Raw genomic sequence first — 18,204 nt, 5'->3', positions numbered from 1 at the left:
CTTTTTGTCTTTCCAGCTGACTGCCAGTAAAAAATAAATGCCTTTTTCTCCTCCTGCTTTGTTTAAATATACAATATGTACTGTAAATGTTAGACAGTGGCAGACTAATATCCTCTTGCTCTTTCCCTCTCTCCTCCCCAGCCCACCGGTTACATGGAGACATCATTGCCCTACAGCTCCATAGAGGACCTGCAGCTCCTCTCTTGGGACAATGCCCCAAAGTACTGCGTGCAGCTCAGCTTCCCTGGTGGCACCGTCCTGCTGCAGGTAATTCATTATCATTATTACGACTATTTTCGCCTCCGCCAGGGAGGTTATGTTTTTGGTAGCATGTGTGAGCTGTGAGCAGGGTCGTGTTAACAATCCGTCACACCGAGGGCTTCGAGGTCGGCCGAACGATTTGTTGGTCAAAAAGTGAGAAAAAGACTTAACATTTGGAAACAAGGTTGATGTTGTCAGCATGTAGATATACACTTCATATTTCTAACTAAACATTTAACCAGACTTAACAACAAGTTACCGACCTGACATGTCTTAAAAACGTACAGAGTGTATATTTAAATAGGTTTCAAACAGCAAAAGCGCTGCAAACTTTATAAATACTTTAAAAACAAAGACAACAGAATGAAAATGTAGAAAACTGTTCTCACAAATGTTAATGCTGTCCAGAGAGGTTAGTGGATGTTTTCAGTGTTGCACTGATTGTTGCTCTAATAATTTTAACCTCTTGTGTTCAGCACAATTAGTAAATTACTAAGAGCAAAGTCCTCCGTGCAGCTGAAGTCTCATGAAAACGTAACTCTTTGTCTCCTTCGGAGCGTATCTGTAACTAGGCAGTTTCTGAAACTAGATCAAAACATTGTGGTTGATTTGCACATTCCAGGAACTCACGGTCAAAACACACTTTCCACATCTGGTTGCGTCAGCTTGTCAAATCTGATCTGCCCTATCCTACTACAGATCCTTATTTAAAGGTTAAGTTTAAACTTGATCACAGTTGTACATCAATACAACGCTTACTTCACTAAATGACTACAAAGCGACACCGGTGACTCCAGACCAGCTACAGTGGAACAAACCTGGGAGCCGACACCTCTGTGGGCAGCAGCCACATTTAGAGGTGGCTTATGTGGCGTCCAGTGGATAATTGGATCAAGACTCTCTGCTCTGTGCTCTGGTCACTGTTGTTGTTACACAACAGAACGGTAAAAATTATCATCAGGTCATTGATCCTTCTTCTTATTAGGCGGCCATGTTTAAAGCTGGAATAGCATCACTCTGTTTGCGCCCGTCACATTGATTTTCATTTATTTAGTTTCATTATTAGCAAGTATTTCTATGAACAGCTGGAATGTGACAAAAGGTTAAATAATTGCAGATAATTGTGTAAATGCTGTTTTGTTTGTAGCATTGTTAAATGAGTATTTTTACGGTTTTACGCAGTCTGAATTTACCTCGATCTTTAACTTATTAAAGCTTGTCTGTCTGCTTTGGCTTGGGACAACACAAGGTCCTGTCTTTGGCCTGTCGCTCCATGTACCTGCTGAACTCTGAGAAAATTTCATTTCAGCATTAACCAGAGCCGCTCAGGGGGCACATTTAGTACCGTTACCCATTAGCCCAATTACCTTGGATACACAGCTCGGCCTATGATTGGTGCTGGGGGTCAACAGTGAATGTCAGCCTCTTCAGCTGTGTTTGCTTGTGCCTGCTGGCCTTCTTTGGACCACCGCCCGATGCTCCCACTTTGAAGCTTTGCTGGTCGTGGAACGCTGGCAAACCTGGAATAAATCTTCAGCTATGTAAAGAACACTGACGTGCATTTAGTGTTTAGTGGATGGATGGTAGATTTGAAGGTCAAGTTGATGACTAGAAACCCCAACCTGACGCTATATTGTAGGTTAAGCTGAAGCAGGCAGGTACTCATGAGCACCAAAGGCTGTAATTGTACTGTACTTTACTATATTTAAGTACTCTAGTACTTGACTTGCCCCAACATCTGCTTTTAATACAAAATCAACAAACTGAAAGCCTAGCTGTTTCACTGCACAGAAACTGTTCCTTTAACTGTTGTTTAGCATCTCTTTGTGGTCATGTTGCGCTGCATGCAGTGTTTCTGTGCGTGATCTTTTTGATTTCTGGTTGTGTGTGCGGTTGTATGTTTGTCTAAACATACAACCGCACACACGGTTGTATGTGGTTGTGGTTGTTCCTGGTACGTACTGTACCAGGAACAACCACAAAGGCAGTTTGTGTAGCACACAGCATGATAGCGCTGCGCAAATTAACAAAGTAGTTTGAAGTAATAATGTCGTAACAGTCGCTCATGGGTTGGGTCGGCACATTGTGTAAGTCGAATACCTAAAAAAGGTTTGAACTCTTTCTAAACGCGTAGAGATGAATCCAACGCCGGAGCTCATCCGCGTTCACGTTAAGCTGCTGCAAGCACGGCGGCGTTTCAACGTTTCGTGATATCCTGAGTATTTATCACCTTTTTTTCCTTTGACTTTTTTGTCAATATCTATTTTATCCAATAAGATAAAGTTATCTCACTGCAGTTATGTATTTCCTGTTAAATGAGATTGTCAGGCTGTCAACACTGTTGCTAAAACCTGCCATAAGTGTTGCCATAAGACAGAGTCAATATATCAATCTGTGATATCAGACTGCGATGGAATGGGGTTGGAAATAACATGCAATCAGTTTCTGATAATACAGCAATTAATGACCATCAGGGATGACAGCTTAGGCGACGATTCTTTGTGTCGTATTTGTTGGAGGTTTGTCAGTTGAGCTGGTTTAATGTGAGTTTGTGCGATGTGTCACGATGGGGGTGCAGGAGATGAGAGTATTTTAATTTATTTAATAAAACATCCATATTTGGTGTCCTTCCACTGAGACGATATCACCAAGCAAAATATTTGCGATTTGAAGCCACGGCTCTGTTTCTAAAGACACGAGTGGAACGGTCTCACTGTGGACGCCATCAACTTTATCAGGAAGTCCGACATGTCCAGTTATTACATTTTTATTCTAGTTAAAAGACTTTAAATTAGACTAGATTACTAAGATTACAATTACTTTGATTACTTAGAGATTTCTTGGCAGATGCACAGAGTGGTTGTTATTATTAACTGTGCATCTGACAGTTGCAGCACTGCAAGTTTTTGATATTGTTTTAGCAGCTCTCTGACCATCAGGTTTGCTTTCATGGGTGCATTAAATCTGTTTCTCTTCTTCACAGCGCAGGAGTCTTTAATAAAACTGTAGATCTGGTCATTTAATGCTGGCTAAAAGGTGAACTTGTGACTTTTTGCACAGCAGCAAAAGTTTGTCTCAGGATATACTCGAAATCATTTGACATTTTGCGTGTGTGTGTGTGTGTGTGTGTGTGTGTGTGTGTGTGTGTGTGTGTGTGTGTGTGTGTTGCTGCAGGCTGCAAACAGCTACTTGAGGGACCAGTGGTTTCACTCCCTGCAGTGGAAGGTAAGGTCACTGTTTTTTCTTTCTTTAACTATGAATTCAATCATTTCTTCAGCCTCATTAAAGCTGCAGCCTTCACCCTGTCCTCCACTTTGTAAAGATTACCACACACGGTGACATTTACTGCAGAATTATCATCTCAAAACATCAGAAATGGATGTTTATTATTGCACACCTTTCCCCAACCCCACACAGCATTTTATAGCACTTCATGGACCTTTATGAGGACCAGACCTCTAAACCTGTCAGGTCTGAATCCATGCTGTGCTCACAGAGCTAAATAAAGCTGTACAAGGAAGTATGCCTTAGTACTTGCAATGACTTCTGCACTGTACAAATGTTTCAGGTTAGTGTGTGACACACACGTTTCCTGGGACACCTTTAAAATAAAAGTCCAACACAAACACGGAGGAAACTGTGACAAAGGAGGACCAACGAGACAAAAACCACTTTTATATTATTTCCTAATGATTTGTGTCTGCTTTGCTTATCATTGTCATACGTTTATTTGGCTTTTTTTTAGGTGTTTTGTACATTTTTTCCTTTTTTTCTTGGCTCCATCCAACTATGAGGAACTTTTTGTCTCTTTGTAGCTGTTCTGTCTCTCTTTGCGGTCTGTGTCTTTCCACAGTTGTTTTCTTTCTGTGTATTTTTTGTGTGTGAGCTTAGTTTTTTTCTTTCTTTGCATATCTTTGCAGTTCCTTTTGTCTAAAGGTGGATTTACGGTCTTGGATTTGTATCCATTTGCATAAGTATTTGCCTGCGGACAGCCTCGCGCACCTTCGCCAACATGTAGTAGCTGTTTGTTGTCACCAACAGTGGCACAAACAACCATCTGTGGGTTGGTGTTGCTTGTGCTTTAGTGGGTCAATAAGTTGCAGAAGAGCGAAGTTCAAATGTAGAAAAAGCTGAAGTTAAACTGAACATTAAAAACGATAAAAAGCATTCGCTGCTCTGTTGTCTGTGCTAAACTCAGCTGTCACTCAGCTACATCATCGAGCTATGTGGCTGTTTTTTCTTTGTTGGAGCATTGTACACAAGCAGTTTTCCTGGGCCCTCCAAAGGCAAATACCTGTGCAAACAGACACAAACGCAGCACCCTGATGTGTCATGTGCAGTCCTGCGGCCTTTGGGCCGGTGCTCAGCTGTTCATCGCATCGTTTCTCCTGCAGAAAAAGATCTACAAGTATCGCAAGGTCCTAAACAACCCGAGTCGCTGGGACGTGGCGCTAAAGGAGATCAGAGCGCTGGTGGACATGGCTCTGACCTCACCGCTGCAGGATGAATCCATCCACCAAGCTCCACTGCACATCATCTCCACCCTGCTGGCTGAGGTAGCACACTCACTCGTGTTGCGTGACATTGCTGTGATGATGTCGTTTCCTTTAAGGTGGAGAGCTTCCATCGTTAGACGTATTGTTAACTCCGTACTCATAATTAGTTCTTCCTTATTTTTGATTTTTTCCTTTGCAGAACTCAAACCTCAGTCCTCAGGATCATGAAAACATCATCGTGGTAAGTTTGCTGTCACTGTGCACTAAACTGATATTTAACAAGTTTATTAATCGTTAACAAGCTTCAGTTGCTTTGCTCGTTAGACTGAAGAATATAGATTGTCCCCGTGTCTCTCTTTATGCTAGATTTTTTTTATTTGTGTGTTTTCGACCGTGGCGGTCGATACCCACGCGGTGGTAACTGGGCAGAGCAGGGGGAGCTTGATGCTTAGGGAAATTGCAATGTTTGTGTAGCTCACCTGTGGCCTGTTTTCACACAGCTCCTTCACCTGACAGCATGCTGGCTCTGGGCCTGTGTAAATAAGAGATATGATATGGAAATAGTCACCTGTATGTGTGCGTTTGTGTGTGTACATGTGTGTTTGTGCAGGCCATCGCTCCTCTTCTGGAAAACAACCACCCTCCACCTGATCTGTGCGAGTTCTTCTGTAAGGTGAGCTCTTGTGCATCGGATGCTGAACACGTTTCTTCTGTCGTAAATATTGCAAATAATTAAAAGCGCTTCCTTGTTGACGCCCGTCGATCTCGTGTGTTGCAGCACTGTCGGGAGCGACCGCGGTCGAGCGTTGTGATCGAAGTGTTCACTCCTGTGGTTCAGAGAATCCTCAAACACAACATGGTGAGATCGGCTGAGTCCAGTACCGCTTTTCTGCACAGCGCCGTTTTTATCTTCTTCTTATTTTAGAATTCTTAAAGTAATTTTTTAGGAAGCAGAAGATTTTGCAAGACCAGTGATTCCCAGCAACGATAGATCTGCTGTAAAAATCTTTACTGGTTCCACGTAGCCCACCTCCCCTTTTGATGACTGTTTATTGCAGGCAGTTTTGTGTTTTTGGCTGCAAATGCCACATTCCTGTGGCGTCTTAACCCTGGGAGCTTTCTGTTAGCTGTTTGGTGCTGTGTTGTAATTTAACGTCGTATCACCCACCAGATCATCTGTGACCCATCTAAGGTTAGGGTTGGACTGTGTTTTGACGTCATGCTAAATTGGTAAATATTGAGAAATCCCTCAGAGACCGTTAGCTTTCAAATTAAGGGTTTCTGCAGAAGCATTTCCATGCAGGCAGAAATATATTTCAGACTTTGTAAATGTTAAAAGGTTAAAGTACTTTGTTCTCTGTGGTTTTCTCTGTTTACACTGGAAAAATCTGATCTCAGTGGATGACGACGCGCATTTTGCTCAATGAGAGAGTTTAAATCCGTCTGCTGTCTTCAGTTCTGTGAGAATTTAAAAAGCATGAATGAATGAATTGCCATGTAAAGTTCCCACAAGTGTCCATAAAGTCCTGTACAAGCCCTTGGTTCATGAGCAGCAACTTAATAGTAGCTAATGAGAATAAGAAAAGTTTTTATTTCTGCATATCCTTTATTCATCATTCAATTTTGTATTTTGGATGATATATTCCTAACTCTGCTTTTGGCTGTTGCTGACAGGATTTCGGGAAGTGTCCTCGTCTGCGTCTCTTCACTCAGGAGTACATCCTGGCTCTTAATGAGCTCAACGGTGGAATGGAGGTGGTCAAGAAGTTTATTCACAGGTGAGCATGTGCTGCTATAAATCTGTAATCCGTGACTCAATAACTTCAGACTACAGCCTCTATTTAAAGATGCAGTGAGGTGGGATTTAATTGCTCTGGAGGCCACAGCTGTAGCTCGCGGTTAGGATGGCAGGATGTTTAAAAAGGGGGAAAAACGTTTTTGGGGCATTGCCTTCAATACTGGGTAAACATGCTGCGCAGACCAAAGCCAGACCAGTCTACTGGAAACCAGAAATAAGGCTACGGCGAGCCTGAGAGAGGCCGTGTGTTCAGCTGAGCTTTATTGAGATGAAAGTTTTAAGAAAAAGAGAAAAATGTTGCCAAACCATCAGATTGTAATTTGCCTGAACACTTGGACAGTTATTTATTTATTATTATTTATTTTATCAATAATATAACATCGAGTTTGATGACACTGAGTGTGTGTGAGGTGTGTGTTTCTTGTCCACTTGTCCTCGTGGTAGGAACTGGGCACCAACTCTACAAGCTCTTTGAAATCTCATAATAGACAATATAATAACACATAAGTAGCACATTAGTTTTTTATTTGAATGATTCACAATCCAAGAGGAAGTGAATATAATTTGAAGCCAAAGGCTGTTGGATAAAATGCAGCACACTGCAGATATTTCCCGTACGCAAGGAGGAACTGAATCTGTGTGAAAACCAAAGAGCGGTAGGCCAGCAGTTCAAAGTAACAGGCCAGCATGACCTTTCTCCTCACTGCGTGAGACAAGCCACTCACTTTTACCAACCTCTACACTTCCTGGAACTGCCGACTAGTATTTTGAGCCAAATCGGTAGCATTTCTGAGCTAACACCGTCATTGTCTTGTCCTTATCATCTCCAGCGTGACAGGTGTAGCCCGCTACACTCATAGTAGAATCACTAGCATTCCTAGCTATCCTTTACAGGTCACTAGTGACTGGCATTCCTAAAGAATTCAAGTATACAGTGTTTTGTTTAAGTGCAGGTGAGGCTGTACCCCCAGAAAGCTCGTACACAGTTACCATGTACAGGGAGTGCAGAATTATTAGGCAAATGAGTATTTTGTCCACATCATCCTCTTCATGCATGTTGTCTTACTCCAAGCTGTATAGGCTCGAAAGCCTACTACCAATTAAGCATATTAGGTGATGTGCATCTCTGTAATGAGAAGGGGTGTGGTCTAATGACATCAACACCCTATATCAGGTGTGCATAATTATTAGGCAACGTCCTTTCCTTTGGCAAAATGGGTCAAAAGAAGGACTTGACAGGCTCAGAAAAGTCAAAAATAGTGAGATATCTTGCAGAGGGATGCAGCAGTCTCAAAATTGCAAAGCTTCTGAAGCGTGATCATCGAACAATCAAGCGTTTCATTCAAAATAGTCAACAGGGTCGCAAGAAGCGTGTGGAAAAACCAAGGCGCAAAATAACTGCCCATGAACTGAGAAAAGTCAAGCGTGCAGCTGCCAAGATGCCACTTGCCACCAGTTTGGCCATATTTCAGAGCTGCAACATCACTGGAGTGCCCAAAAGCACAAGGTGTGCAATACTCAGAGACATGGCCAAGGTAAGAAAGGCTGAAAGACGACCACCACTGAACAAGACACACAAGCTGAAACGTCAAGACTGGGCCAAGAAATATGTCAAGACTGGTTTTTCTAAGGTTTTATGGACTGATGAAATGAGAGTGAGTCTTGATGGGCCAGATGGATGGGCCCGTGGCTGGATTGGTAAAGGGCAGAGAGCTCCAGTCCCACTCAGACGCCAGCAAGGTGGAGGTGGAGTACTGGTTTGGGCTGGTATCATCAAAGATGAGCTTGTGGGGCCTTTTCGGGTTGAGGATGGAGTCAAGCTCAACTCCCAGTCCTACTGCCAGTTTCTGGAAGACACCTTCTTCAAGCAGTGGTACAGGAAGAAGTCTGCATCCTTCAAGAAAAACATGATTTCCATGCAGGACAATGCTCCATCACACGCGTCCAAGTACTCCACAGCGTGGCTGGCAAGAAAGGGTATAAAAGAAGAAAAACTAATGACATGGCCTCCTTGTTCACCTGATCTGAACCCCATTGAGAACCTGTGGTCCATCATCAAATGTGAGATTTACAAGGAGGGAAAACAGTACACCTCTCTGAACAGTGTCTGGGAGGCTGTGGTTGCTGCTGCACGCAATGTTGATGGTGAACAGATCAAAACACTGACAGAATCCATGGATGGCAGGCTTTTGAGTGTCCTTGCAAAGAAAGGTGGCTATATTGGTCGCTGATTTGTTTTTGTTTTGTTTTTGAATGTCAGAAATGTATATTTGTGAATGTGGAGATGTTATATTGGTTTCACTGGTAAAAATAAATAATTGAAATGGGTATATATTTGTTTTTTGTTAAGTTGCCTAATAATTCTGCACAGTAATAGTCACCTGCACACACAGATATCCCCCTAAAATAGCTCAAACTACAAACAAACTAAAAACTACTTCCAAAAACATTCAGCTTTGATATTAATGAGTTTTTTGGGTTCATTGAGAACATGGTTGTTGTTCAATAATAAAATTATTCCTCAAAAATACAACTTGCCTAATAATTCTGCACTCCCTGTAGTCCTCTAGCATCAGCTTAGAGGACGAGTATCGTTAGACTCACACTGGATTTAGATAAGTTGCAAGTCGTCCTCTGACCTGCACGTTTGCTTTGCAGCATGCACGGGCCCACAGGCCAGTGCCCTCACCCACGTGTCCTGCCAAACCTGGTGGCAGTGTGTCTGGCTGCCATTTATTCCTGTTATGAGGAGTTCATCAACAGGTCAGTCACGCCCATATCCACACGCAAACAGTATCTGCTTCTTCTTCTGCTTCTTGTCTTTTCCCTGAACTCATTTAATAAACGCTTACTCGTCTTACCACCTTCACATTCGTCCTTCTCTTCTTTCCAACTCTCACTCAGCCTGTACGCTTGTTGTTGCATCATCTCAGAGTTTTCATTTTGCACTTTTTATACTAGAGAAAGCTCACTGCACAGCATTCATCGAGAGTATTTACACCATTGCTTCTAAGGCTCCTTTTTGCTGCTGTTCCGGCAGAAGGGTTATTCTGTTGTTTGCCTTCACGTTGTCATTGATTAGACAAACACATGACTGGTAATTTCCCACATCTTGTAGGACTAATATGAAGGAAACGATACAAACACCAATTTGCAGATGTTACCAGGAAAGCAGACGGTAACTGTTTCGATCATCAGACCACATTATGCCATTTATAGCCCTAAACTAATCTGCAATGTTCCAGAGTGCCACAGAAATACATGAGCAATTATATACAAAAGAATAAATGGAAAGTAATTAAATACATAAGCTGATTATGTTTATTAAGAAGAATAACCTGAGGTTTGTTGGGTTCTTGCAGGACTATTCACAGTTTCCAGTTTTGCTTCTTATTAAATGCAGCTCAGTGCTTGTGGATGCTGTGGCATCAGCCATTGGTGTGTGGATTTAACATTCAACATCAGCATTTTGGACTTGGTTTTTATTTATTTTAGAACTATTTTTTTGAAATGTGTCTTTCTGGTGTTTCCCATCTGGACTCTTTGGTGGTTTGACGGGCCCTCTCAGCTCATTATCACCATCCCTTTAGCGCTGTTCACCCCAGAGAGGAGCCACTTTTTCCAAAGCACTAACCCACGAAGGAGCTGTCACTCCAGGAAACATCGCTTCTGCCTCCAGCTGCACCTCACCTGCGTCTCTCATCTGCGCTTACGCTTTTTCATGCACGCTCTCCAGCATGACCGATGTTTTCCTCTCTTGCTCGTTGCAGTCGGGACAACTCCCCCAGCCTGAAGGAAATCCGAAACGGCTGTCAACAGCAGAACGACCGCAAACCCCCGATGCCGCTACGCCTGCTGCGGCCCGAACCCCCAACGCCACCTCCTGCCACCATCCTACCGCTCTCTACCACCCCCAGTCCTCCTCAGCCACCTCCCCCAGCCCCCACTAACCCCGTGGCTCCAACCATCCCCATCTCCTCTCCGACGTCCTCCCTGCCGCTCTCTCCTCCTCCCTCCGTCGTCAACTCCAGCGAGATCCTGGTGGAGCTAGAGCGGAACAACAATTCGGCAAACACCAAGCGGAAGGGCGGGCCGACGAGGGGCGACAGCGAACCCAACCTTATCGACTGTCTGCTGGTCAGCCCGGCCGTCAACACGCTCTCCATCCAGCTGCCGGCGCAGGCTGACCGAGTGCTGGGCTGCTTCGCTCTCATCCTCAAGATGCTGTGAGTTAATGCGTCAGTGCTGTAGCACGCCAAAACCATTTTTCTCCGGGTTGACAGGGTGACACTGACTCTGTGTTCTTGCTTTGTGACTGTAGGTCAGACTATGACGACTGGAGACCTGCTCTGGCCAGCCTGCTGCAGCCCATCCCCTTCCCTAAAGAGTGAGTGTTCATCATAGATAATGTAGCATATGTTGCACGCTGCAAATATAATAGGATATGCAAATTTAAAAAAACCAGATAAATCCACCATGATGTCACCCAATGGCTTGAGCAGGCTCCATTCATAAACACACAGACACATATTAGCTGAGTGGGGCTAAATGACAGACTAATAAAAAGCGATGGTAAGACAGCGTAGACAGTGAAGACTACACTTCCACATTTCAGCAGATTAAAGCAACTTTAGTATCCAGTTTGATGAAAACACCCACCATCACTTTGCCTTCAGACACCAAACCTTTTCGTACCAGAGCATTCATTTTTCCTCTGTTTTCACATATTCACATTTACTCACTCATCCAGTCATTCATCTTAATCTGAATGACCAAGAAAAAAAGGACAGAACTCGGATTTGGAGAAAAATCTCCAAAAAACGTCTTTTTCTTATTAAAAATGTGTCGAACTATCAAAAAGTATTGTATGAGTTAGAATGCTGGATAATATCATTTATGTTATTAATGATGAAAGACCAAAAAGCACCTTGTGTTCATTGAGGCCACTGAACCTGCGGTCCCCAACCTTATTTGTGCCACGGATAAATACAACAAAATAAAACGATACGACCGAGACAAACTGTGGGATTTTGTAAATATAATAATAAAAGTGAATTCACTGTGTAATTGTGTAACTTTATTAGCAGCGTCCTCCTGAAAATGCGCCAACGACATTCAGAGTAACATCCTCCTCTCTGGTCGCTATGGTAACGCGTAAATATTTCTTTCAAAATAAGACGCGCAGCTACAACAGGGGAAAGAGCCAGGCAAAGCGAGTTAACGATAAAAACGCTGAAAACCATAAATTTCACACCGGAGCCTCAACTCTCGCGGCCCGGTACCAAACGACTCATAGACCGGCCCGGGCAGTGGCCCGGGGGTTGGGGACCGCTGCACTACACAGAGCACTGGGGACTGCTCCAAACAGCAGAGAATTTGGGGTTCCTGCTGTGGGAACGTCAATTAAAACCAAACGTGTGCCTCTGGGGCTGAACAGTGAAGCTGTGCGGAAGCCCAACAAAAACTGCAGTTCCTGTTGTGGCCACTTGAGCCTGGTTCCAAAAACAAGCCAGTCCCCACAGACGCGCTGTCGCTGTCTCTCAGGGTGTGCACATATTTCTGATGAGGACCCGTGGGGGTGTCACTGCTGACGTGGTGAGGTACATTACCGTGCTTCCCAAAGGATCGCAGACTAGGGTGGGGGGCGGATTCCTACCCCCAGCGAGCCCGCTGTTGTTAGGCATAAGTAGCCCAGAGCTGTCTTTGTAATTGGCTGCCTGATCCCGAGCTTCATTAATGGCAACTAGACAACAACTTGTTGTTTCGTTAACTGGGGAACCCACCTGCGCCACTGTTACCTGGCTGATGTCTTCAGGCGTCATTAGGAAAAGCAACAATATTCCCCAGAACCCTTTAGCTTTGGACAGAGTGAGTCATCTCGTACAAAGTGAGAAGCATATGCATGCAGAGGACTAATTAACACATGACAAGTTGTTATTCACACGTTAATGATTCCATAATTATCATCCCATACTACATGAATAATGCCACGAACAAAGAGGGTTTTTTAATAGCTATATGAAGTCTTTTTAAATAATACTTTTAAATGATATTTGAACTGCTTCACTGTGGGATCTTCTTGCTGTGTTTTCAGTCGTGCTCCCACCGTTTCAAAACGTCTGGAAACACCGCGGTCTGCCAGCCAAAGCTTCTGTGATAGACAAACGAAGCAACGGAAGCTGTTTGGTTAACCGGTGACGCTTCTTTCCACTCGACACTTTTCAGTGACCAGCATCGAAATTCTTTACTGCTAGCCAAAACATGTTTTGTGAGGTCACAGCAACCTTTATCTTTGACCGCCAAGATCTAATCGTTCATCCTTGAGCCAAGTGAATGTTTGTGGCAGTCTGGCAGTCACAGACATGACTTAGATGAGAACGAAACATTCTCTGTGAAATCTGTTGAATAAGGTGGAAACGGGATGTTTTATGCTGTAAAAACTAACAAATATGTAAACACGAGCTTTCGGTGCATTCCATGTTATTGTGCACCAGCTAATTATAGTCATGGCTATAAGAAAAGACTGTCAGTTGTAAGGATTTATGTATCAGGACATCAGATGCACTTGATTAAGGCTCCATTAAAGCAGAGGCATCGGCAGTTTGCAGTTCTGGAGCAGTCAGGTGTGTGTTAACGTAACACCAAGGAAGAAAGACATCATCTTAGAGGAGCAACAGTTGCTGTGCATCAATCTCAGAAAGGTTATAAGGCCGTTTCCAAACAATCTGTAATCCATTGTTGTACAGTGAGAAAGATTCATGACAAAAAATCCAAGGCAATCTTCAAAGGCTTAGATAAAAGGTTAAAATACAGTTAATTGAATAAGTCGGGCTTCTTTGGAAGGCCTGCAGGAGAACGCCTCTTCTCTCTGAAGAACATGGCAGCATAGCTCAGGCTTGCAAAGCTACATTGCAGAAAATGATTACATTACTACATTACTAAAGCATTTGAATTAGATTTTGTTTAATACATGCTGGCACAGTGTAACATGTCAGGTTTTCTTGGATGTACTTTCCTAATTTTAAGACCCGTTAAGGATTAGATCATTTATTAAGTGTCGATATGTAAAAATCTTCCAATAGAAAGTTTGTGCTTTCTTTTTACTGTGCTTGTATATTTACAGTGACGCACTGATGAGCACCAACATGGTTTTTCCTAGAAAAATGGCCCTCCGTGTTATGACAACAGTGGGGGGGACGTTCAGTAGCATTGCTCCATCTTTTAGAGATGGTCTCTGGTTGTCATTGGCTCCTCACAAGAATCTGATCCACTCTGCAGATCAGAACCTGTGGCATATTTTTATAGAGGAAACGAGTGCGAAGTACACACAGAGTCAAGTAATTCATTCATGACTTTCTGTGCAGTTGTGCATTGTAACAAAAATGCACAGTTGTCCCAGAATCCCTGGATTCATCTCCCAGCTCACCAGGGTGTCTCGGCACGCCATTTGGGAATCGCTGATAACAAACAGTTCATAGAAGTCATGCGTACAAGTGCAGGGAAAGTCCTAATGAGCTCTGCACTCCCTCTGCATGTGGACCGTATCCACCAACACAAAGTAACACCATGCCTCTGTGTCAGCAGCTTTACATCACCGTTAGAGAAAGCGCAGACGTGATGTCAGCTTCCAGAAAGGCACGGATGTGCCATAAAGATCAGCTCTGAGTCACGCTGCATGTAAAAATGCGTTCCTGTATTTAAGGCTGTAACACCTCACATATCTCTGTCTTCTCTGCAGGGCTCTTGCACATGCCAAATTCACAAAGTAAGTAACCGAGACGTGCTCCTGATAAATGAGGTGAACTCGAGCTTTCAAACAAACTGACCTTTGTGTCTTGATATTTCTGTCTCTAAACAGGGAGCTGAAATATGTCATTCAGAGGTTTGCAGAGGACCCTCGGCAGGAGGTGTGTGTGTGTGTGTGTTCAGGTTGATCTCTGCTTTAAGCCTAAGAAAGGAGAGTCACCCTGTATGTGTGCTTTCCAGGTCCACTCCTGCCTGCTCAGCGTGCGTTCAGGGAAAGATGGCTGGTTCCAGCTCTACAGTCCAGGAGGCGTGGCCTGTGATGACGACGGAGAGCTCTTTGCCAGTATGGTGAGTGTATGAACACACATGCACACACGTAAGCATCGACACAGTCATGCTGAACTGTAACGTGACCCACCTCCTGCTCTTCCTTCTATCCTCCAGGTTCATATCCTGATGGGCTCCTGCTATAAGACCAAGAAGTTCCTCCTCTCTCTGGCTGAAAATAAGCTGGGCCCCTGCATGCTGCTGGCCCTCCGTGGAAACCAAACCATGGTGGAGGTGGATGATCTTTCTACCTTATAACCATGAATTATGTCCTGCTCTCCTAAATATATACACATTTTGCAGTTGTGTGTCTTTTTGTGGATTCTTTGGGTCACTGTGGGGTGTTTCTACACTGCTCCGTGGTTGTTTTTATTCTAACCTTTTTGGTCTTATCGCATCACATCTCTGTAATTTATCACTTTCTGGTTGTACGTTTTCACATTTTGGTCATCCTGCTCATGTGGTGGACACTTTTGACCACATTTCTGAGGCCATTTTTTATCTCTTTGTTTTTGTTTGTGGTCATTTAGTGTCACCGCAGTAGTTTGTGTACAGATTTTATTTTAGTCTTTATCACTTTATAGATTTTCTGCATCACATTTGGTTTGTTGCTCCTCAGCCTCACTTTCCGGTCGTTTCCTCACTCTAGTAACTTTTTTTTTGGCCACACTGTGGCCATATCTGTCTCACTTTTAAGTCACTTTACCTCTTTATGTGGATGTTTCCAGTCTCGTTTTAATCATTTCTTCTTTTAAAATTAGTATTTATTGCTATATTGTCTTGTTTTTGTTCATTTCTCCACATCTCGCTTTCTGATCATTTCATTATTTTGGACATTTTGACTCTTTGCGGTTGTTTTGCATGGCATTTTGGTCATTTTATTCTCACCTTAGTCTCTGTTTAGTCCACCCATGTGCAGTTTGGGAGTTTATTATTACTATCTGGCATGGCTGTAGCTCAGGAGGTAGTTTAGGTCATTGACTAATTGGTGGTTCGATCACTGGCTGCTCCAGTCCGCATGCCAAAGTATCCTTGGACAACATGCTGGATGCCAAGCTGCTCTAAAAGGATTAATTGGAGGGTGAATGTGAGTCTTAGACATAGAAAAAAGTACTTGTGTGAATTTGTGAATGAGTCAGGTTGAGGTGATTAAGAGTAGAAAATCCATTTACCAACACTGGGCTGCACTACGTGTTGGTTTCATCGCATGTTCTGGTGTTTCAGTATATCAGCAGCTTTAACTTGTGCATGACATGTTTCCAGATCCTGTGTCTGATGCTGGAGTACAACATCATTGAAAATAAAGACACCCAGCTGCAGATCATCTCCACCCTGGAGAGCACCCAGGTGGGGCTCCGCATGTACGAGCAGCTCTGCGACCGACAGAGAGAGCTCAAAGAGCTGGTGAGTTCCAACTCCACCTCTCACTCCCATTATTTAGTAGGAGCGCCGAGGCCTGCAGCCGCTGCTGCCGGCGCACTGCTGCGGCGCACGGAAAAATAAAGTCACCAGCTTCTCATTACTGCAAATTCATGTGTCGTCAGTAACGCATGTGACCTGGCTGTAGATAATTGTCAGTCTGCAATTCTAACACACTGGTGATGGTTGTTGACAGTCTGAGAGGTCATGCACACATTAGGGACAAAAGGAAGACATAAGGTGCATTTACACGCATTCACATGTTAAATATTATGTGTATGAACACGTTTGGATATAAAATCCTGCCGTTTACTCTAAAAATCTTTGGAGGTTGTAGTTTTTTCCTTCCTTCAGAGCAGCAGCAGAGACGGGTGATGGAGAACCTGATGATAATAATAATGATAGCTAGAATCTGCAGAAAATACATGCATGTGAAACTGCCAGTGTGCTTACAATGTATGGTTGTCACACACTTTTCAAATTCACAGTAAAGTTTAGACTCTTGTACTCTTCTCCAATTATAAAAGTTTGTGTTTTTTAGTATATATTTGATATGAATGTCACTACATTTCCTGAGACGATTTACACAACGCACATTTTATATTTAAAAATCTGAAAAAGACGGCATGTTATGGAAGCAAAGCAGTCTAAATCTGTAAAATTAACAACTTTATATTAAAAAAAGCGTCTGCTTGTTACTGCTGCCATAGTTGTTAAAATAAGCGATAAAACAACACATTTATCTAATATTTGCTTAACATACGTCATTTACGCCGATATGTAGACTCCATTTATTTGCAATTCAAATAAACATGTCTATATTCCATAACTTATCTCGCCTCCTATTTAAAAGGCCTTCCCAGTAACCAGCTGTTTTCTTTATCACACCAATACAGCGGTACACCGTTATCTCTCAATAAACTCGAAATGCAGTGTTACATAATTGAATAAAATGGATGTAAGGAGAGTTTGTGAGTGAAGGAGAGAGAATAGAGCTAAAACAAAATGCCGTTTAAGATTAAATCGTAATAATCTGTCTCCCAATTGATGACGCAGAACTGAATTTCATCAGCAGGTCATTACTGTGCAGGCCAAAATCTTGCCCCAGAAACACCACGTTTATGTTTTGTAGGAGAATAAGTTTTTATCAGTGGTTCTAACTGAAGCAGGATGGGAAGCATTTTTAAAGCATCTTATTACTGAAATTAAACACGAGGTGATCATAGACGTGCCTCAGTGGGAAACGCCTGCAGCTGCTCACACGTGCCATCTACTGTTAGCAACGATTCCTGCAAGGCCTCAAGCTCAGACGCCATCTTTCTTTCTATTTTCTCCTCAGCAAAGAAAAGGAGGCCCTACCCGGCTGACTCTGCCCTCCAAGTCCACGGTGAGATCACACCGCTGACACAGACACCGTCTTAGAAAAGAAGCAAAACTCTTGATTTGACTCTTACAATAACCTGTCATCACCTCTCTAGGATGCGGACCTGGCCCGCCTGCTCAGTTCAGGTTCTTTTGGGAACTTGGAGAACCTGAGCCTGGCTTTCACCAATGTCACCAGTGCCTGTGCTGAGCAGCTCATCAAGCTGCCTTCACTCAAACAGCTCAACCTCTGGTCCACACAGGTAAACGGACCCAACACAAACAGCTGCACAAGGAAATCATGACTGTCTATGAGTCTACAGATGCCTAACAGCTGCCCTTTCCTTGCTTTGTTCCATGCTTCAGTTTGGGGATGCAGGACTGAGGTTGTTATCCGAGCATCTGGCCTGCCTTCAGGTTCTGAACCTGTGTGAGACTCCCGTCACTGATGCTGGTCTCCTGGCGCTCAGTTGTAAGACATCTTGCATAGGAAGCATTTTTATGACACGGTGAATGTCCTTGATAGTGTGTGTGTCAACTCTAAGTGCAAATGTCTGTTTCAGCCATGAAGAGTCTGTGCAGTCTGAACATGAACAGCACCAAGCTCACAGCAGACACATACGAGGACCTCAAGGTAATTCAGTCAGTGTTAAAGGTTCTTTAAAGGTTCCTGCTGTTCTGTTTCTGTGTGGCACCTAATGCTAAATGAATGGAAAAAAGCACGCCTCGGGACCTTTATCGCTTTGAAGAGAGGTCTTATATCTGATGTCTACACAGATAAATTTTGAATGGACT

At 43.3% G+C, this 18,204-nt stretch overlaps 1 protein-coding gene across 3 annotated transcripts in view; it reads left to right on the top strand.

Moving 5' to 3' along the window:
* The window catches only part of cmip (c-Maf inducing protein), a 45,733-nt gene that overhangs the window by 22,404 nt on the left and 5,125 nt on the right, over positions 1-18,204 (top strand). For all 3 annotated transcript variants that reach the window (XM_026172487.2, XM_080303366.1, XM_080303367.1), the window contains 19 exons: positions 142-267; positions 3,436-3,486; positions 4,656-4,817; positions 4,957-4,998; positions 5,368-5,430; positions 5,536-5,616; positions 6,432-6,535; positions 9,214-9,318; positions 10,326-10,781; positions 10,877-10,942; positions 14,294-14,320; positions 14,414-14,462; positions 14,542-14,649; positions 14,746-14,862; positions 15,892-16,032; positions 17,387-17,434; positions 17,526-17,672; positions 17,776-17,881; positions 17,973-18,043. In XM_026172487.2, the coding sequence (XP_026028272.1) occupies positions 142-267; positions 3,436-3,486; positions 4,656-4,817; positions 4,957-4,998; positions 5,368-5,430; positions 5,536-5,616; positions 6,432-6,535; positions 9,214-9,318; positions 10,326-10,781; positions 10,877-10,942; positions 14,294-14,320; positions 14,414-14,462; positions 14,542-14,649; positions 14,746-14,862; positions 15,892-16,032; positions 17,387-17,434; positions 17,526-17,672; positions 17,776-17,881; positions 17,973-18,043 (2,070 nt within the window). The remainder of the gene's footprint in view (positions 1-141; positions 268-3,435; positions 3,487-4,655; positions 4,818-4,956; positions 4,999-5,367; positions 5,431-5,535; positions 5,617-6,431; positions 6,536-9,213; positions 9,319-10,325; positions 10,782-10,876; positions 10,943-14,293; positions 14,321-14,413; positions 14,463-14,541; positions 14,650-14,745; positions 14,863-15,891; positions 16,033-17,386; positions 17,435-17,525; positions 17,673-17,775; positions 17,882-17,972; positions 18,044-18,204) is intronic.

The sequence above is a fragment of the Astatotilapia calliptera genome, chromosome 7 (genome assembly GCF_964374335.1).
Source record: "Astatotilapia calliptera chromosome 7, fAstCal68.1, whole genome shotgun sequence".
NCBI lineage: Eukaryota > Metazoa > Chordata > Actinopteri > Cichliformes > Cichlidae > Astatotilapia > Astatotilapia calliptera.
This window is presented reverse-complemented; position numbering and strand designations above follow the sequence as displayed.